Raw genomic sequence first — 21,316 nt, forward strand, 5'->3', positions numbered from 1 at the left:
CCCCTGTCCTTCTTCATCCACCGGAACCGGGACTAACACCTTTTTGGTTATTAGAGAAATTACCTCTTTCTCCAATGTCCTTTGCCCTATGTCATCCATATAGCTTCTGGTGACTACAAAACGATTAGGGGGGAGGGAAGTAAACTCAAAATCTAACCCGTCCTTAATATATTTCAGGACTCGGGAACTTCCAGAAATTTTACTCCATTCCTGAAAAAAAAAATGGAAGCCTACCCCCTACTTGCTCCCCACACCTATTAGGAGGTGTTTTTTTATTTGGTTCTGATTTCTGATTAAACATAAATCCACAGGTTTTTCACCCACCTCTTCCTTTTCCTCTGGCGTTAGATCCCCTGCCACGAAATCCACCCCTTGATTGGGGACGAAAGGACCTATAGTGTCCTGATTGGAAAGTGGAGGGAAACCCCTTTTTCTTGTCTCCTGCCTTTTCTAGGTCTTCCAGGACTGAACCAAATAGATAGCTACCCTCACAGGGGATATTACAGAGTTTTGCCTAATGGCCCTATTCCACGGGTCGTTTTAGAGGAGCAAACGAGCGCTATTAGCGCTCGTTTGCTCCTCGTTCGCCGCTCGCTGCCGCCGCTATTCAACGCGGCAGCAGCGAGCGGGTGAGTGCGGGAGGGGCGGCGGGGAGCTGCGGGGGGGCTGCTCGGAGGATCGCTGATCGTCCGGGCAGCCCATAGGATATAGCAGTGTCTGCTGCCGTCGCTCCTATTCAACGGAGCGACGGCAGCAGATCGCTGCTATATCAGTCGCTTGTTTTTCAACATGTTGAAAAACAAGCGACTGCAACGATTAGCCGACATGAACGATGTCGGCTGATCGTTGCACTCTCCGTAGCGGTCGATATCGTCCGAAAACGAACGATAATCGTTCCGTGGAATAGGGCCATTACATGTTGCATCCCCAGACCAGTTTTTTAGCCAGATTGCCCTTCTGGCCGAGTTTGACAGAGCCGCAGATCTGGCTGAAAATCTTAATGAATCTGCTGAGGCATCTGCTATGAAGGCAGCAGATTTCTTTAGGCGAGATAGCGAACTTAGTGAACTTTCCACCGACTGTCCCGTTTTAATGCCTTCCTCCAACTGGTCCAGCCAAACCATCATGGACCTGGCAACGCATGTGCTCGCTATACTTGGTTTAAATGATCCTGCTGCTGCCTCCCAAGACTTTTTTAAATATCCATCAGCCTTTTTATCCATAGTATCCTTCAAGGCCCCTAGATCCTCAAAAGGGAGTGAGGCTTTTTTAGATACTTTTGCTATTGCAACGTCTATTTTAGGAGGGTGGTCCCAACCCGGGTTCTTTGTATCCTCAAAAGGATATTTCCTTTTAACGGCTCTTGGGATAAATCCCTTACGATCCGGCTTAGCCCATTCCCTCTTAATGAGCGCGGATATACTTTTATGGACTGGGAATACCCTCCTTTTCTTACAGTCCAAGCCGCTGAACATTATATCCTGCACTGATCTTTGCTCTTTTTGTTCTTCTAACTTCATGGTTGAGCGAACATCTTTTACCAGAGTGTCCACATCTTCCAGGGCAAATAATGATCTCCCCGTGGACTCATCTTCTGAAGCCTCAGAAGCATCAGATCCATCTCTATTCACTACTTCCTCCTCTGGATCTTGTTGAGAATCAAGCACTAATGGTTGTGGCTCACTCGGTGACTCAGCCACAGAAGTAGAAGCAGAGGAGAATGCGGGAGGTAGATTCTTAAGGGATTTGTTAAGCTCTTCCTTAATTAAATCTCTAAAGAGGAAAATATTTCCCCATTACCGAGTTGAACACATAAATCGGCATAAAACAGAACACCAACACCATTGCTCACTTCATAGATGATAGGAAAGAGGACATATTTTGAGTTTCAGCTGCTACCAACTTGGCAATACAAGCTTCACATGTGGGCTGCTCAGACTCTGAAGGAAGTTTCCCCCTGCAAATCCTGCATTCTCTTTTGGCTTTCTTTACAGACTTTCTGCTCTCCTCCTCCTATACAAAGTATACATTGCATCAGTAACAGACTATACATGGAGCATATCACCCAGCCTGTCGATGCCGCCGGTTACCCTGGATTTGCCCGAAGAGCCTGCGTCCTTCCTCTTGCTGCCGCTCATGGTGCCTTGCGCTCTCGGACGGTGCCGGCCCTCTCCCCGCCTGCTGTCCACCGCACAGTCAGAGCACGCCTGCGACTCCTCACTGAAGAGCGCTCAGCGTGTGACGTTGATTCCGGCGTGCGGCGTCGCTTCCGGGTCGCCGCTGACACGTCACTGCACGTCACATCCGGACGACCCGCCGCCAGACCGGAAGACCGCCGCTCGCCCTGCGGGTGTTTGTCGTACGCTGCGTGAGTAGATTCCGGCCTGGCCGACTCACCGAATATCCTGCCTGGTGAGCCGTTTGCAGGGAAAGGGTCTTAGACCGAACTACGGTCCGTCTGAGCTCCCCCTCGGCCTGACAGTGCCCCAGGGAATAGGGAGATCTCCAGCAACTTTAGGCTTGCTCGCTCCAGGCTTCCCACAGGAACAGGAAACCACTGAGGAGGAAGAGGAGGGCCTTTTTCTTTTATCTCTCCAGGTTTCCTGTTCCTGGGGGCGGAGTCCCTCTCTCTGGTGGTGCTGTCATGTCGATAGGGAAAACTAGTAATACATAATTATGCAAGCTGTGGTCCAGAATCAAACAATATAGGTGGATAGACCAAATATAATAGCAAGTATATGACGGACTCAGTACATATTTGTATTATAAAGTGCCAATGCATCAAATAAATGCTAACTATACATTTTATATCTAGCGTAAGTCACCTTAAACCAGTGCTTCTCAAACTGTGAGGCGGGCCTCACCAGTGAGGCGCCCCCTTGTTGTTGGTGAGGCCCAACTGAGGAGCCAGCTTTAACAAAAGTAACTATGATCTGCACAGTCCTTTAGCTGTTTGCAAAAATCACCATTTTAGCAACATTATTAATTTATTTTGTACTTGCTTTATTAGTATATAGAGCTTGGGACATGGGTGAAATGTAGCTCTAGCTTTATTTCCAGCTTGTAAATGGACTTTCACCACGGAAGGTGAGGCCCAGGCACCCTCTTGGTCAGTCTGGTGAGGACCAGGCCTCACCTTGGTCTGTTGGGTGAGGCTCTAGTAGAAAAAGTTTGAGAAGCACTGCCTTAACCCCTTAGTGACCGCCGATACGGCTTTCTACGGCGGTCACTAATGGTCCTTATTCTGCTGCCATCAGCTTTTTACGGCGATGGCAGAGAATAAGGCTGCGGGGCCGGGACGGCCCCCACCCCATCCCCCCGGCTACCGGAGGTAGCTGAGGGGTTGGGGCAGTGTGTGAGGTCCGTCCCGGCCCCCCCCCCCTTACCGACGATCGCAGCTATTAACGGCGGCGGTCGGTAAAGGGGATTACCGGTGCCGCCGCCGCCTTTCATCTCCCCCCGCCGTGAATCTACGGCGGGGGGAGATGAAATAAGTGTATATCAGACCCCAGATCAGACCCCCCTAGTGCCCCGATAACTAACCCCCCTCCCCCGGCGGCCATCATTTCCAAGATGGCTGCCGCCATCGCTGTGAACCGACTAACGTCGGTTCACAGCGATTAGAAAGTTAACATGAATGAAAGCCCCATGCTCTCCGCCACCGGAGGTAGCAGAGAGCATGGGGCAGTCATCGGGGACCCCCCTGTGGGGTCCCGGTACAAGCGATCAGCGGTATATACTATATACCGCTGATCGCTTGTACCATGTGCTCCCGGCACTTTTTATCCCCTGTCACCATAAATGATTGGTGACAGGGGATAAAAAGTGATGTCCCCCCACCCCCCAAGTCGCCCCCCACCCCCCCTGTCACCCCCGTCCCCCAGTCACCCCCCCTTCCCCATATACTCACCGGATCCACGGAGCTCCTTCCTCCTCGACGTCCTGGCTGGTTATGAAGTGCGCATGCGCTTCACAACCAGCCAACTCTGAAAATTTAAAGTGACAGAGACCAATTTGGTCTCTGTCACTGAACTATGATTAATGAGATAGAAAATATCACAGTAATCATAGTAATACAGTGAAAATCAATATGTAAAGTACAAAAAGTGACAAACATACAAAAAAATAACACACACTTTTTATTATAGTAATAATTGCAGTTTACTCCCAAATTACCCCTAACCCCTCCCCAGATTACCCGTAACCACCGCACGTTGCCCGTAACCACCGCACGTTGTCCGTAACCACCGCACGTTGCCCGTAACCACCGCACGTTGCCCGTAACCACCGCACGTTGTCCGTAACCACCGCACGTTGCCCGTAACCACCGCACGTTGCCCGTAACCACCGCACGTTGGCCGTAACCACCGCAAATTGCCAGTGACCCCCTCCAGATTGCCCGTAACCACCCCAAATTACATGTACCCACCCCAGATTACCTATAAGCACTTCAGTTTATCAGTAACAATCCCAGATTGTCTGTAACCCTTCCAGGTTGCACATAACCCCCCCAGGTTCCCCGTAATCATGCCAGATTACATGTAACCCCCCCAGATTGCACGTAACCACTGCGCGTTGCCTCTGACCACGCCACGATGCCTCTGACCACGCCACGATGCCTCTGACCACGCCACAATGCCTCTGACCACCGCACGTCGCCTCTGACCACCGCACGTCGCCTCTGACCACCGCACGTCGCCTCTGACCACCGCACGTCGCCTCTGACCACCGCACGTTGCCTCTGACCACCGCACCTTGCCTCTGACCACCGCACCTTGCCTCTGACCACCCCAAATTGCCAATGACCCCCTCCAGATTGCGGTGCCCATGTCAGATTACAGGTACCCACCCCAGATTGCCTATAAGAACTTCAGTTTATCCGTAACCACCCCACGTTGCCCGTAACCACCCCACGTTGCCCGTAACCACCCCAGATTGTCAGTAAGCACTGCAGGTTGCGCGTAACCACCCCACGTTGCCCGTATCCACCTCAGATTGTCTGTAAGCACTGCAGGTTGCCGTAACCAGCCAACGTTGCCTGTAACCACCCCAGATTGTCTGTAAGCATTGCAGGTTGCCCGTAACCACCCCACGTTGCCCGTATCCACCCCAGATTGTCTGTAAGCACTGCAGGTTGCCCGTAACCACCCCACGTTTCCCGTAACCATCCCAGATTGTCTGTAAGCACAGCAGGTTGCCCGTAACCAGCCCACGTTGCCCGTTACCAGCCCACGTTGCCTGTAACCAGCCCACGTTGCCTGTAACCAGCCCACGTTGCCTGTAACCAGCCCACGTTGCCTGTAACCACCCCACGTTGCCGTAACCACAGCAGGTTGCCCGTGACCACCACACGTTGCCCATAACCACCACACGTTGCCCGTAACCACCCCGCGTTGCCTGTAACCACCCCACGTTGCCTGTAACCACAGCAGGTTGCCCGTGACCACCCCATGTTGTCCGTAACCACCCCAGGTTACCTGTAACCACCTCAGGTTGCCCATAACCACCCCTGGTTGCCCGTAACCACCCCACATTACCTGTAATCTAATTTTTTTTATTTTATTTTAGTAACTGTGCTATTCTAATAACCATTACTAGCTGCGGTTTTGCTCCTGTAAATTGGCGCTCCTTCCCTTCTGAGCCCTGCTGTGTGCCCATACAGTGTTTTATGCCCACATATGAGGTCCCGTTTTACTCAGGAGAACCTGCGTTACAGATTTTGGGGTACGTTTTCTCTCCTGTTCCTCGTCAAATTGAGAAATTTCAAACTAAACCAACATATTATTGGAAAAATTCGAGTTTTTCATTTTTACTGGCCAATTTTGAATACTTTCCTCTAATACCTGTGGGGTAAAAATGGTCACCACACCCCAAGATGAATTCTTTGAGGGGTGCTCTTTCCAAGATGTGGTGACTTTTGGGGGGAATCTATTCTGCTGACACTACAGGGGCTCAGCAAACGCACCTGGCGCTCAGAAACTTCTTCAGAAAAATCTGCACTGAAAATGCTAATTGGCGCTCCTTCCCTTCTGAGCCCGGCTGTGTGCCCATGCAGTGGTTTATGCCCACATATGGGGTACCGTTCTACTCAGGAGAACCTGCTTTACATATATTGGGGTGACATTTCTCTCCTGTTCCTCGTGAAATTGAGAAATTTCAAACTAAAGGAACATAATATTGGAAAAATTCGAGTTTTTCATTTTTACTGTCTACTTTTGAATACTTTCCTCAAATACCTGTGGGGTCAAAATGCTCACCACACCCCAAAATAAATTCTATGAGGGGTGCACTTTCCAAAATGGAGTGACTTATGGCGAGATTTTACTCCGCTAGCACTACAGGGGCGCTGCAAACGCACCTGGCGCTCAGAAACTTCTTCAGCAAAATCTGCATTGAAAAAGCTAATTGGCGCTCCTTCCCTTTTGAGCCCTCCTGTGTGCCCATACAGTGGTTTACGCCCACATATGGGGTACCATTGTACTCAGGAGAACCTGCGTTACAAATTTTGTGGTACTTTTTTCCTCTTGTTCCTCGTGAAATTGAGAAATTTCAAACTAAAAGAACATAATATTGGAAAAATTTGAGTTTTTCATTTTTACTGTCTACTTTTGAATACTTTCCTCTAATACCTGTGGGATCAAAATGGTCACCACACACCAAGATGAATACTTTGAGGGGTGCACTTTCCAAAATGGAGTGACTTTTGGGGGGGTTCTCTTCTACGGACACTACAGGGGCTCTGCAAACGCACCTGGCGCTCGGAAACTTCTGCAGCAAAATCTGCATTGAAAAAGCTAATTGGCGCTCCTTCCCTTCTGAGCCCTCCTGTGTGCCCATGCAGTGGTTTATGCCCACATATGGGGTACCATTGTACTCAGGAGAACCTGCGTTACAAATTTTGGGGTACTTTTTTCCTCTTGTTCCTCGTGAAATTGAGAAATTTCAAACTAAACGAACATATTATTGGAAGAATTCAAGTTTTTCATTTTTACTGTCTTCTTTTGAATACTTTCCTGTAATACCTGTGGGGTCAAAATGGTTACCACACACCAAGATGAATTCTTTGAGGGGTGTACTTTCCAAAATGCGGTGACTTATGGGGGGTTTTCTCTCTGCTGACACTACAGGGGCACTACAAACGCACCTGGCGCTCAGAAACTTCTTCAGCAAAATCTGCATTGGAAAAGCTAATTGGCGCTCCCTTCCTTCTGAGCCCCGCTGTGTGCCCATACAGTGGTTTACGCCCACATATGGGGTACCGTTGTACTCAAGAGAACCTGCTTTACAAATTTTGGGGTGCTTTTTGTCTCATATTCCTTTTGAAAATGAGAAACTTTAATCTAAACGTATATATTATTGGAAAATTAAAATTTTCAATTTTTTTACTGCCTAATTGTGAATACTTTCCTCCAGCCCCTGTAGGGTTAAAATGCTCATTATACCCCTAGATTAATTCTTTAAGGTGTGTAGTTTCCAAAATGGGGTCACTTATGGGGGTTTTCAGGATACCAGACTTCTAAATCCATTTAAAAAAAGAACTGGTCCCTAAAAAAATCAGTTTCACGAAAATGTGATAATTTGCTGATAAATTTCTAAGCCCCATAACACCCTAAAAAAGTAAAATATGTTTACCAAATTATGCCAGAATAAAGAAGACATATTGGTAATGTGACTTAGTAACTAATTTATGTGCTACGACTTTCTTTTTTTAGAAGCAGAGAATTTCAAAGTTCATAAAATGCAAATTTTTTCAATTTTTCATGATATTTTGATGTTTTTCACAAAAAACACACAAAATAGTGACCAAATTTTGCCACTAACATAAAGTGCCATATGTCACGAAAAAACAATCTCAGAATCGCTAGCATACGTTAAAGCATCACTGAGCTATAAGAGCATAAAGTGAGACAGGTCAGATTTTGAAAAATTAGCCTGGTCATTAAGGCCCAAACTAGCTGCAGCACGAAGGGGTTAAACTGTCCATAAACATCCAATACCCCACACAATTTTGGGATCCAGCATATTAGTAACTCTCATAGGCAGCCTTCGTCCGGGGGTCTCCTATATACAGACACATATTCACATAGAGATGTAAATTATTATTATTTATTTATAAAGCACCCTTAATTCCAGAGCACTATAAATATATACACAATATATACACACAAGTACACATACATTTAGTTTCATATCTAGAGACATAAAGACACATATATACATACCATAAGTCACATACCCATACAGAGACACACACACATGCTGTACACAAAAGTATATACATACCGTCACATATACACAGGCAAATATATAATGTCCCCCCTAGCTGGCCACCCGCCCTCCTACCATGGTGGGGGGCTCCTGCAGACAGACAGCACATCTAACTTCTATTAATAAGTTAGGTGTGCAACTGTATGCCGGGGCGCCCCTGGCCGCTCTCCTCCATTCTCCTGTGCGGCGCAGTAGCAGACATCAACCGGACCACAAGTCCAGCCAATCGGTAAGGGGATATGTGGTCCGGGTGATGTCATGCCACGACCAACACTCTGGCGGGGACTGCAGTTGTCTGAGGGGCTGTAGTTGTTTGGGGGGCTGGGGAGGCTGTAGTTGCCTGAGGGGTTGTAGTTGTCTGAGGGTCTGTAGTTGTCTGGGGGGCTAGGGAGGCTGTAGTTGGGTGGGGGGCGGGGCTGTAGTTGTCTGGGGGCTGGGAAGTCTAGTCTGGTGGGGCTGTAGTTGTCTGGGGGGCTGGGGAGGCTGTTGTTGTCTGGGGGTCTATAGTTGTGTGGGGGGCTGGGTGGAGGCTGTAGTTGTGTGAGGGTATGGGGAGACTGTAGTTGTCTGGGGTGGCTGTAGTTGTCTGAGGGGCTGGGGGGCTGTAGTTGTCTGGGGGGCTGGGGAGGCTGTAGCTGTCTAAGGGGCTGGGGAGGCTGTACTTGTCAGAGGGGCTGGAGCGGGGCTGTTTTTGTCTGAGGGTCTGGGAAGGCTGTGTTTGTATGGGGGGCTGCAGAGGCTGTAGTTGTCTGGGGGGCTGTAATTGTTTGGGGGGGGGTTGGTGTCTGGGGGGCTGGGGAGGCTGTGGTTGTATGGAGGTCTGCAGAGGCTGTAGTTGTCTGGGGGGCTGTAATTGTCTGGGGGTATAGTTGTCTGTGGGGCTGGGGAGGCTGTAGTTGTGTGGGGGCTGCAGAGGCTGTAGTTGTCAGAGGGGCTGGGGTGGGGCTGTAGTTGTCTGAGGGTCTGTAGTTGTCTGGGGGGCCTGTAGTTGTGTGGGGGGATGGGGAGGCTGTAGTTGTATGGGGGCTGGGAAGACTGTAGTTGCGTGAGGCGCTGGGGAGGCTGTAGTTATCTAGGGGGGTTGTAGTTGTGTTGGGGGCTGTAAAAGCTGCAGTTGTCTGAGGGGCTGTAGTTGTCTGGAGGGCTGTAGTTGTCTAGGGGCTGGGGAGGCTGTACTTGTCAGGGGGACTGTAGTTGTGTGTATGGCTGGGGGAGTAGTAATTGTGTGTACGGCTGGCGGGTAGTAGTAGTTGTGTGTATGACTGAGGGTAGTAGTAGCTGTGTGTATGGCTGGGGGGAGTAGTAGTTGTGTGTATGGCTGGGGAGTAGTAGTTGTGTGTATAGCTGGGGTGAGTAGTAGTTGTGTGTATGGCTGGAGGGGCAAGTAGTAGTTGCATAAATAGCTGGGGGGCCGGCCCTGATCAAGAAGACGCTGTGCAGCAGATCTCCTCTTCCTGGAGTGATTTAATGGGATTGGGCTGTTGGCCGTCGCAGCACAGCATTACATGAGCTGTGCACAGTCAGTGCTATGATGTGTGATCACTGAATGACTTTTGTGACAGCGAAGTGCCTAGCAGCAGCCTTCAGCAGATGATTAAGCAGCAAGGCGGTGGGCGGCTGTGGCGCTGCCTGTTAGTTTTTAATAATGCGGCATTTAATTTTACAGCCCAGACAGCCCATACGGACTGGCAGTCTGGGCAGCCTTAAAGTTTTTGTTGGCGGACCACTCTTGACAGGTTTGTTGTGGTACCATGTTCTTTCCATTTGATTATAATGGACTTGATGGTGCTCTGAGCGCTCATCAGAGATTTGGATTTTTTTTTTTTAACCCAACCCTGACTTGTACTTCTCAATAACTTTGTATCTGACCTGTTTGGTCATCTCCTTAGGGCCCTATTACACGGAACGACAATCGGCTCTATCCGGACTATTATTGTTCCGCGTAATAAACATAACGATCATCGGCTGATCGTTGATATAGGTTTGGACCTATAATTGTCGGGCACCGACTGTGCATTGCTACGTGTAATAGCGGTGCGCAGCTGGTGATTTGCAAACTGCATACATTACCTATCCATGGTCCAGGGCTCCTGCTGCACTCCTGGTCACGGCGCAGCAGCTTCAGAGCGGCCTGTCTTAGCTGACAGGCCGCTCAGCCAATCACTGTCCGGGACCGCCGCGGCCAGTGTTTGGCTGAGCAGCCTGTCAGCTAAGACAGGCCGCTTTGAAGCTGCAGCACGTAGGACCCGGAGAGAAGCAGACCGCAAGACGAGCCCTGGACCATGCATAGGTAATGTATGCAGTTTAAGCAAGGGCTGCAAGGACATTGGTAACAATGTCCATGCAACCCTTGTTAAACGATAATCGGGCCGTGTAATAGGCCCAGTAAACAAGCGCCGATCTAGTAGATCTGCGCTCGTTTACAGATATTATCGGGCCATGTAATAGTACCCTTAGTCTTCATGTTGTTGTTTGGCTAGTGGGGCCTCTTGTGTAATGGTACAGACTCTGAGGCCTTTCAGAAAGGGTGATAATACTGACAGACCACATGGCTTATTACAGGCCCTACAGACAGGGAAGCCCTGTAATTGACTGTTTCCCCTCCCTCCTGGCAGTAGCGGTCTTTGGCACCAAGCACCCCAAGCAATCGCTTGGGGCCCCCAACATCCAGGAGGGCCTCCACGTCCCGCTCTTCTCTTGTGCTCAAGACCGCTAGAAAGGGCCGCTGCCCCGCTCGCTGCTGTGATCTGAACTGTAACTATGAGCACTCGTAATGAGCGCTCACAGTTACATGCAGCAGCAGCACTGACAGGGTGGGAGCCATTGGCTCCCTTCCTGTCAGTCACTCTTGTGGCCGCAGGAAGTGTTTTCCCTGCGGTCACAAGTGTCCGCTCTATCCTTGTGGTGTCGGTGCTCCAGTGACATCACTGGAGCATCGGCGCCAGGACAAGGGGAGCGCGGCCTCTTGTGACTGCAGGGAAAACCCTTGCAGCCACAAGAGTGAAGAGAAGAGGAGACGCCCGGACCCAGGTGAATATAAGTGTTTGTTTTATTGTGTTATATACTATATGGGAGGGGAAGCACACAAGGGCCTGTGTAACTGGGGGAGCGCACAGCGGGGGTCTATATAAATGGGGGGAGCACACAGTGGGGCTATATAACGGGGAAGACACAGGGGGGCTATATATAACTGGGGGAGCACACAGGGGGCTATAGACTACTGGGGCTTTACAGAGGGTTCTATATACTACTTGGGTCAGCACACAGGGGGTCTATATACTACTTGGGTCAGCAGAATGGGGTCTATATAAAACTGGGGAAGCACACAGGAGGTCTATATCCAAGTGGGGGAGCACATAGGGGGGCTATATACTACTGGGGAAGCACACAGGGGGTCTATATACTACTGGGGTGGCACACAGGGGGTCTATATACTACTGGGGTAGCACACAGGGGTCTATATACTACTGGTGGGGCACACAGGGGTCCTATATACTACTGGGGGAACACACAGGGGTCTATATACTACTGGTGGGGCACACAGGGGGTCTATATACTACTGAGAGAACACATAGGAGTCTATATACTACTGGTGCGGCACACAGGGGGTCTATATACTGCTGAGGCAGCACACAGGGGGTCTATAAACTACTGGGGCAGCACACAGGGGGTCTATATACTACTGGGGTAGCACACAGGGGTCTATATACTACTGGTGGGGCACACAGGGGGTCTATATACTACTATGGGAACACACGGGTCTATATACTACTGGTGGGACACACAGGGGGTCTATATACTACTGAGGGAACACACAGGAGTCTATATACTACTAGTGGGGCGCACAGGGGGTCTATATACTGCTGAGGCAGCACACAGGGGGGCTATATATAACTGGGGGGCACACAGGGGTCTATATACTACTGGGGCAGCACACTGGGTCTATATACTACTGGAGGAGCACACAGAGGTCTATATACTAATGGTGGGGCACACAGGGGGTCTATATACTACTGGGGGAACACACAGAGGGTCTATATACTATTGGTGGGGCACACAGGGGGTCTATATACTACTGGGGGCAGCACCCAGGGGGCCTAAATATAACGGAGAGCACACAGGGGGTCTATATATAACTGGGGGAGCACACAGGGGGTCTATATATAACAAGGGGCAGCACACGAGGGATCTATATACTGCTGGAGGAGCACACAGTGGTCTATATAATACAGCAGAATGGGGTCTATATAAGACTGGGGAAGCACACAGGAGGTCTATATCCAAGTGGGGGAGCACATAGGGGGGCTATATACTTTTGGGGGAGCACACAGGGGGTCTATATACTACTGGGGTGGCACACAGGGGGTCTATATACTATTGGGGTAGCACACAGGGGTCTATATACTACTGGTGTTGCACACAGGGGGCCTATATACTACTGGGGGAACACACAGGGATCTTTATACTACTGGTGGGGCACACAGGGGGTCTATATACTAATGAGAGAACACACAGGAGTCTATATACTACTGGTGGGGCACACAGGGGGTCTATATACTGCTGAGGAAGCACACAGGGGGTCTATATATAACTGGGGGGCACACAGGGGTCTATAAACTACTGGGGTAGCACACAGGGGTCTATATACTACTGGTGGGACACACAGGGGGTCTATATACTACTATGGGAACAAACAGGGGTCTATATACTACTGGTGGGACACACAGGGGGTCTATATACTACTGAGGGAACACACAGGAGTCTATATACTACTGGTGGGGCACACAGGGGCTCTATATACTGCTGAGGCAGCACACAGGGGGTCTATATATAACTGGGGGCAGCACACAAGGGGTCTATATACTGCTGGAGGAGCACACAGTGGTCTATATACTACTGGGGGAGCACACAGGGATCTATATAATACTGGTGGAGCACACAGGGGGTTTATATACTACTGGAGGAGCACACAGGGGTCTATATCCAAGTGGGGGGGACACACAGGAGGTCTATATCCAAGTGGGGGAGCACACAGGGGGCTATATACCACTGAGGGAGCACACAGGGGAGCTATATACAAGTGGGGGGAGCACACAGGGGTCTATATACTAGTGGGGGAGCACACAGGGGGTATATGTAACTGAGGGCAGCACACGGGGTATATACGACTGGGGGCAGCACACAGGGGGTTTATATACAACTGGGACAGCACACAGGGGGTCTATATACTTTTGGGGGAGCACACAGGGGGGCTATATATAAGTAGGGGAACACACAAGCGTCTATACACTACTGGGGGAAGCACACAAGGGATATATACTAATGAGGGGAAGCACACAAGGAGTATATACTACTGGTGGCTGCGCACAAGGGGTATATACTACTGGGGGCAGCACATAGAGGTCTATTGTTGTGGAGTACGTGTTGAGGGGGGGGGGGCCCAGACATAACTTCGCTTGGGGCCCCAGAAATGCCAAGACCGCCCCTGCCTCCTGGCATAATGTTTCAATATCATGCCGAGAGTGGGGAAACTCTTTGAATCTCCGCAGCACTTTAGTGACAAAGCCGTGCAGCGAGGAATCAGTCCTTTTCAGGGCTTCCCCGTCCGTTGGGACCTTAATCTATGGGACGTGTGAATAAGCCCTTAGATTGCACTTAGGTGGGCTTTATTTCACTTAGTATGTGACTTCTAAAGGAAATTGGATGCACCAGAATGTCATAACTAGGAAATTCATAGCAAAGCGGTGAAAACATATGTACATGCTAATTTTTATTTTTTTTTTATATATTTCTCTTTACACTTCACCAACTTAGACTATTTTTTGCAGATGCATCACACACAATTCAGTCCCAAGGGGGACTATATATTAATGTAAAAAGTAAAAAAGTTTATATATCCCAATTCCTAATTTCAAATAAGCCTCAAATGGCTCTATAGACCAAAAACTAAAAGTGTTATAAGGATCAGAATACAGCAATTCAGCAAGTTCAGTGTACAGTACAGTGGTACCTTGGTTTAACCCTTAGGGGACACAGCCAGTTTTCATTTTTTGCGCTTTCGTTTTTTCCTCCTCGTGTATATAAGGCCATAGCGCCTGCATTTTTCCACATAGAGACCCAAATGAGCCCTTATTTTTTGCGCAACTAATTGAACTTTGCTATGGCAGATGTAATTTTTGCCTAAAATGTGCCAGGAAACCAGAAAAAAATTATATGTGTGGTGAAATAGAAAAAAAAATGTTTTGGGGTAAAACTGACTTGTTATATATGTTCCTTAAGTTGTTACGATTACAACGATATGTAACATGTATAACTTTTATTTGATTTGATGGCTTGTAAAAAATTAAAACCTTTTAAAGAAAATATATGTTCCTTAAAATCGCTCCATTCCCAGGGTTATAGCGCTTTTATCCTTTGGTCTATGGGTCTGTGTGAGGTGTCATTTTTTGTGCCATGATGTGATCTTTCTATCGGTACCTTGATTGCGCATATACGACTTTTTGATTGCTTTTTATTACAATTTGTCTGGATTTGATGCGACCAAAAATGCGCAATTTTGCACTTTGGGATTTTTTTGCGCTTACGCCATTTACCGTGTGAGATCAGGAATGTGATTAATTAATAGTTTGGGCGATTACGCACGCTGCAATAGCAAACATGTTTATTTATTTTTATTTATAAAATGGGGAAAGGGGGGTGATTCAGACTTTTATTAGGGGAGGGGATTTTGTGTTATTAAAAAAAAATTTTTCTTTTACTTTACACATATACTAGAAGCCCCCCTGGGGGACTTCTAGTATATGCACTCTGATCTCTCATAGAGATCCATGCAGTATAGTTATACTGCATGAATCCATGAGATCGGTGTTCTATTACTTTTGGCTGCTGCAGCCGAAAGCAATAGAATGCCGAGCCGGGATCAGCGCCATTACGGCGCAGACCCCGGCCCGGGATAGATGCGGGGATCGCCCCCCCGCGGCACGATTGCTTCCCCCCCCACTAGACCACCAGGGATGGAGATGAGCAAGTATCTAGAAGCAGCTGTCAACTTTGACAGCTGCTTCTAAGTACTTAATTAGCGGGCACGGCGATCGGGGGCTACATGCGGCACCCGGGATCGTGGCAGTTCAGAGGGGGGTCGCCGCACGACCCCCCTCTGAACTCCCATAGCGGCACGAGGACGTTCAGTAACGTCCTGGTGCAGCTATGGGTTAAGAGTACCTTGATTTAAGAGCTCAGTTTTTCAAAACTGTGACTTGGTTTAAGAGCTCCCTGTACTGGGTGGGAGCGGGAGTGGAGGAGGGGCATGGTCTGCATAGTGGGGTCTACAGCACTGTACTCTGACCCAGGAAGTCTCCTTCACCTTCCAAATCATAGCAGATCCACTTCAGGCTGGGGCTTACATCAGGGGACAGGACCTTGGACATAATCTCTCCTTAGCTGTAACCCCTCTTTCCCCAGACAGAGAGCTCTGCATGTATGTGCCCACATTTGTCCTGCTCCCTGCAGTCTCTATCAGCCCTTGTGTTTCCCATCCTCTCCATTACTGTACAGTAACTCTACAGTAAGAGTGGATTTGGATTACAAGCACGGTCCCGGAACTAATTATGCTCATAATCCAAGGCACCACTGTATTTGTAACTGTACTCACTGTATATACTGACTTCAGCTCCTTGTGTGCTTAATAGAGCTTAGCATGCCCCGCCTCCACTGTCCTCCATAGACATATACAGGCTCAGTGGTGGACACTGGGGGGTGGGGAAGGTCACATGTTCCTCCATCTCAGCCTTCTTATGGACAGACTCACCACAGAGCAGGACAGCACAGCTTTTAGGAGAGGAGTAGAGATGAGCGAATATCGAGCATGAACCCGAACGTTCGGCATTTGATTAGCGGTGTCTGTTAAAGCTCTAAGGTTGTCTGGAAAACATGGATACAGCCAATGACTATATCCAAGTTTTCCACATAGCCTTAGGGCTTTATCCAACTTCAGCAGCCACCGCTAATCAAATGCCGAATGATCGAGTTTATGCTCGATATTCGCTCATCTCTAGTGGACAATCATTTTTAGGGGTTAAAATTAGGGATGGTCCGAAACTGCTGAGGTTCAGATTCGTATGAACCTGAACGCTCGGCATCAGATTCCCGCTGTCTGCCCGCTCCGTGCAGCGGGTGGATACAGAGGGAGGACCGCCTGGAAAACTGGGATACAGCCGGGCTGTATCCCAGTTTTCCAGGCGGTCCTCCCGCTGTGCGGGAATCATTGCCGATAGTTTGGTTTGGACCATCCCTAGTTAAAATAAAAACTGACACCTGGTCATTTCTTCAGCAGCCAGTGGGCCTGTATACTCTGGAACACCAGGGCTGAATTTCAGTCCCAGTTCGGCCCTGCATAACCCTAAGCATTGACGTGTGTGCGTGTGTCTCTGTCGCCTCAGGCAGCAGGAAACCTCCGTGCACATCTGCCGCTATAAGCACGGTGCAGCGTCTAGTCGCGTACGCCACACCAGTCCCAGATGTGCGATTCATAGTATTCAATAAAGTTTCATATTTCATTAAACAAAAAAAACAAAAAAAGAGGACAAAATATGTGACGTGTCCACCTGGGCGTGGTTACTCATAAGGAGGGCGTGGCTACAGGTGGGCAGTAAGGCTCGGATCTGCGTGTTGACGTCACGTGCTCCCTGTCACTACCGGCGCTGACGTGCACTGTGCTACCATTGTGCGGTTGCCGCAACTGTGTTGAGTCAGCGGTGACCTGGAGCGCAGGGGGTGGAGCGGCGAGCACCGACCCTGCTGCCTTCGCTGCCCAGCGCACCCCCTCCTTCCTCGGTGTCTCAGTCCCCCACCCGGCCTGGTGGCGCTTTCTGCCGGGCCCCGCTCCACTAGCCCAAACCGGAGGCCTCTTCCCGCATCTCGTCTCCCGTGTCCCAGCCGTGAGGTGGATGTGTGCAGCCGGAGGGGCCAACATGTCGAAGCACGAGCAGGTCCTGGTCCTCGACCCGCCGCACGAGCTCAAATTCAAAGGTGAGGCTGGCGGAGGCTGGGGGAGGCTGGGAGTCCGCACTGCAGCCGGCGTACGGGGAGGACAGGCGCGGGGTAGTGGAGCATGGAGCTGCCCGGATACATTACACGGTGGGGGCCGGATCACATGTCTGCACCCCCACATCCCTGCTGCTCTACCTGTGCACAACTACTCCCAGCATGCACGGGGAGAAGGCTCAGCATGCTGGGAGCTCTAGTTCTGCAAGAAGTGGGACATCCCCAGCAGAGCTGTCCTATGTGCTGGTGTCATTGCTGGCAGCACAGCTGCAGGGACACCTCATCCAGCTGCCATTGTAGCCATGGCATGTGCCCCAGGTGACAGGGCTGATGGGTGCCACGCATCGCTTGCGCCCTTAACCCTCTGCGCATCGCCGGACACCCTCCGCGCATCGCCAGGCGCTCTCCACCCTCCGTGCATCGCCGGGCGCCCTCCGCGCATCTCCGGGCGCTCTCCACCCTCCGTGCATCGCTGGACACCCTCCGCGCATCGCCAGGCGCTCTCCACCCTCCGTGCATCGCCGGGCGCCCTCCGCACATCTCCGGGCGCCCTCCACCCTCCGCGCATCGCCGGGCGCCCTCCACCCTCCGCGCATCGCCGGGCGCCCTCCACGCAAACAATGCGACCTGACAAGGCTGAACAAATCCCCAGCTATGTGCCTCTGGCACCTGAGGTTTGGCCTTCTTTGTTGATGTCTATGAAAGTTCCTGCCGCTTTGCTTCTATCTGGAATGAAGTAACTGCAGTCAGATGTGTGGGTTGTATGAATGGCCTGGCATCACCGGAGCACTTATACCTCTCCAGCGGGTGATGTGGTGCCAGGGTACAGGAGGAAGGATAGATATAGAGCAGTCTTGTTCGGCTGACATGGAGTAATATGTTGCTGAGTAAAGATCAGGTGGCATTATGCCGTACCGGTATATTTCACTTTGTTTCTTAGTGTCACCTCTGAGATGTTCACGGTACAATTGTGCTGTGTGCGGCACTAATACATCAACAGTCAATGGAGTACGCTCCACCAATAGCACAACCATAATATAAACCCAGGCTTTCTTAGGCTTTTTCACACTTTCTTCATGTTTCTTTAGAATTTTGATTGTTACTAACTTTGCCAGATGTAAGGAGCATGTTATAGGGGCCATATCTGCAGTGTATACACCCGTATAATGTAAGTAAGCCGCTGTGGTATCTGAGTACTAGCACGTTGCTGTGGCTGAAGGACTTATGTTTGTGTGATGGCCTACCATGTGAGAGGAGGTGGGCACAAGACGTGCCTCATGACCACACTGTGAACGCTCCATTATAAGCCAGGGTTATTCTGGGAGATATGCTTGTAGACTTGTTTCTGTCTTTTTTGCTTTTTTGTGTTGGAATCTATCAGTCTTTTATCTTGAGAGGTTTATATCGGGAAAAAAAAATCTATAGTGTAAGGACACAGGTAGCGGCCATCTATAACTGCGCCAAAGTCTAGATGATGGGTTTTTTGTAATTTAATGTTACGACTACACAGCTGTCCGCAGAATTGCGTGTTGGCGCATCCTTCAGCGGCAGGCGGCGTCACTACTTGTCTTTACCCTTATGCTTAACTTATGGTAATGATTTTCTTCCCTTAGGATAATCCATGTCTTAAAGTGATTGAATAATGTTCTTCCTCAGGGAATGTTTACTTCTATCCCTTTATTCAATGTATGTGTTTTATTTATATATATATATATATATATATATATATATATATATATATATATATATATATATATCAGACCATTGTTCACATTGCCTTAGGGCCCTATTACACCAACAGATTTACCTGACAGATTTCTGCAGCCAAAGCCAGGAATGGATTTGAAGAGAGGAGACAGCTAAGTCTTTTCTCTGTGACCGGTTCCCTGTTTATAGTTTGTTCCTGGTTTTGGCTGCCAAAATCTGTCAGATAATCTGCTGGTGTGATAGAGCCCTTAGGTTAGGTTCACATGTAATATCTGGTCCTTATTTTCGTCATACTAGTATCTAATTCTGTGTGTGAATGCGGCTTACCACTCAGATGTAACACTGTCTACTAGCAGCATACACCAGCTGGTTTGGAATGGCCGTACTATGGAGTATTCTGCGAATACCTTCATGTGTTGAAATGTAGCTCCACCTGCGGAGCCAGTCTGTACATAGCTTCATCTTGTGTTCTGCAGGCAAAGCTGTCACTGATCAGGAGCTTGTGCTTCTTGTGTGGATTCTCCTCTCATATGACAAAAAAACTGGTTGGTGAATGGTCTTCCTATGAATTTGGCCTATCTGAGGGATGGATGAGAGCCCCATTGGGGTCAGAGACTGATATGAGTGCTGCTGATCTGTGTGTAGTGACGTAGACTATGTTGGCACTATATAAGAGACGGTAATACATATAGAGGTATAAGGTTTCTTCCTAGGATTCTGTTGGTTTAGGTCATAAGACCTGCGGGGGCGGAGGATTTGTGGCTGTAATGCATGGCCACTGTAAAATGTACAAGGAGGCCTAGAAGAGTTTATTAAAGGGCCATTCCATCCAAATTGAACCTTTTCGGAACACCTGTAACACCTAGTTAAACCTAGTAAAACTGCAATTTAAACACTAAAGTTATAAATATACATTAAGAGTCTTAACGTATACTTATAACTTTTGTGGTTAAATTGCATTTTTTTCAATTAGCTGTTAAAAAAAAATGTTTAACTAGGTGTTACTGATGTTACGAAAAGGTTCAGTTTGGATGGAATGGCCCTAAAGCTACAGAAAATTTCTTTTGTATATTAAAAAAACCCTCTGCCTACATTAAGTGCTTACAGGATTTACATCACATGTCACAATGAGGTTCATGTGACCAGTGCCTCTCTACCCATTAGTTTATCCAAGAAGTCAGTGCTTTGACTTCACATCTCTTAGCAGATAAAGGAGCTTTCCTGGGGGAAATGTCGACAAAAAGTTGGTGTATATTTGCATTTTCTTTTTTTAATACAGAGAAAGTGCTTGAGGGTGCTATTATTACCCCTAATCTCCAGAAGCCTGAGAGTACTACATCTGTGTGCTGTACAGCCCGTCTTCCCGCTGTGTATTGCCGTGTCCGTGCCCTTTGTTCCCTGACGGCACACATATAACCATTTAATGATCAACGTCCATCTCTAGCTGCTGCTGTTTGCCTGCCATACTGTACACTAATTACAGACGTGTTTGAGATGCATACACTCTGTTTATGTGTGTATTTTCATTCTGTTCAGCTGCATATTTTTCTGATTACTTTATAGGAAGTGACTGACCATTGTGGGCAACGTGCCATTAGCCTGTATACAGGAGTACAGAACGACTGGGGCTGTAGGTCAGAATATTCCCTGAGCACCTAGCAGTTTTTTAAAGGATTTTTTTCACAAATAACATTGTGTAGTTCAACAGTATGTATACTAAATTTTTTTATCCACAAAAATTGATTAAAAAACAGCTTGGTTTAGTTATATCTTTCAATGTCAGCTGCAGCGCCCCCTGCTGTTTCTTGTTTCGCTTTCCTTCTCACCAGTCAGATTGATACCTTCGTAAATGAAGGATAAAATGATGGGGACAATAGAGAATGAGATTCAGGGAAATCAGATCCCGTGGTACTATGTATTAGTAGGATCTCTGTAGCTGGGGGGAGGGACGGCTTTCTATACTGGTCAGTGGAGGGAGACTGTAGAACAGAGCTGTAGTTACTAAGGGCTAGACTGCAATGCACTCCTGGGAATTACAGCTGCGTCCTGGTCACTATGGGGCTTGCCCACAGAAAGTTACAAGACGAGCTGGAGCTGCGGAGGCCGAGATATTGGCTACGAAGGGTTATAATGATGCTGGAGAAGCTTATCAGATGGAGGAGTTGTCCAAATCAGCAGGCGGCCCCTTTAATAAACTGCGCTCCTGTGTGAACAGCGTATTATCAGAATAGACGTGTAGCCTTTGTAACTTAGGATAACAAGTCTTTCTAGTCAGACATCAAGCAGAGGTCTTGAGAAC

At 48.7% G+C, this 21,316-nt stretch overlaps 1 protein-coding gene across 1 annotated transcript in view; it reads left to right on the forward strand.

Annotated features, from left to right (window-relative positions):
- The first annotated feature begins 16,927 nt into the window (after positions 1 to 16,927).
- VAPA (VAMP associated protein A) overlaps positions 16,928 to 21,316 on the forward strand; it is a 38,291-nt gene continuing 33,902 nt past the window's right edge. Inside the window, exon 1 of the mRNA XM_069957781.1 lies at positions 16,928 to 17,295. Coding sequence (XP_069813882.1) covers positions 17,214 to 17,295 — 82 coding nt within the window. The 5' untranslated portion in view covers positions 16,928 to 17,213. The remainder of the gene's footprint in view (positions 17,296 to 21,316) is intronic.

Source organism: Dendropsophus ebraccatus, chromosome 2 (assembly GCF_027789765.1).
Source record: "Dendropsophus ebraccatus isolate aDenEbr1 chromosome 2, aDenEbr1.pat, whole genome shotgun sequence".
NCBI classification, from domain to species: Eukaryota; Metazoa; Chordata; class Amphibia; order Anura; family Hylidae; genus Dendropsophus; species Dendropsophus ebraccatus.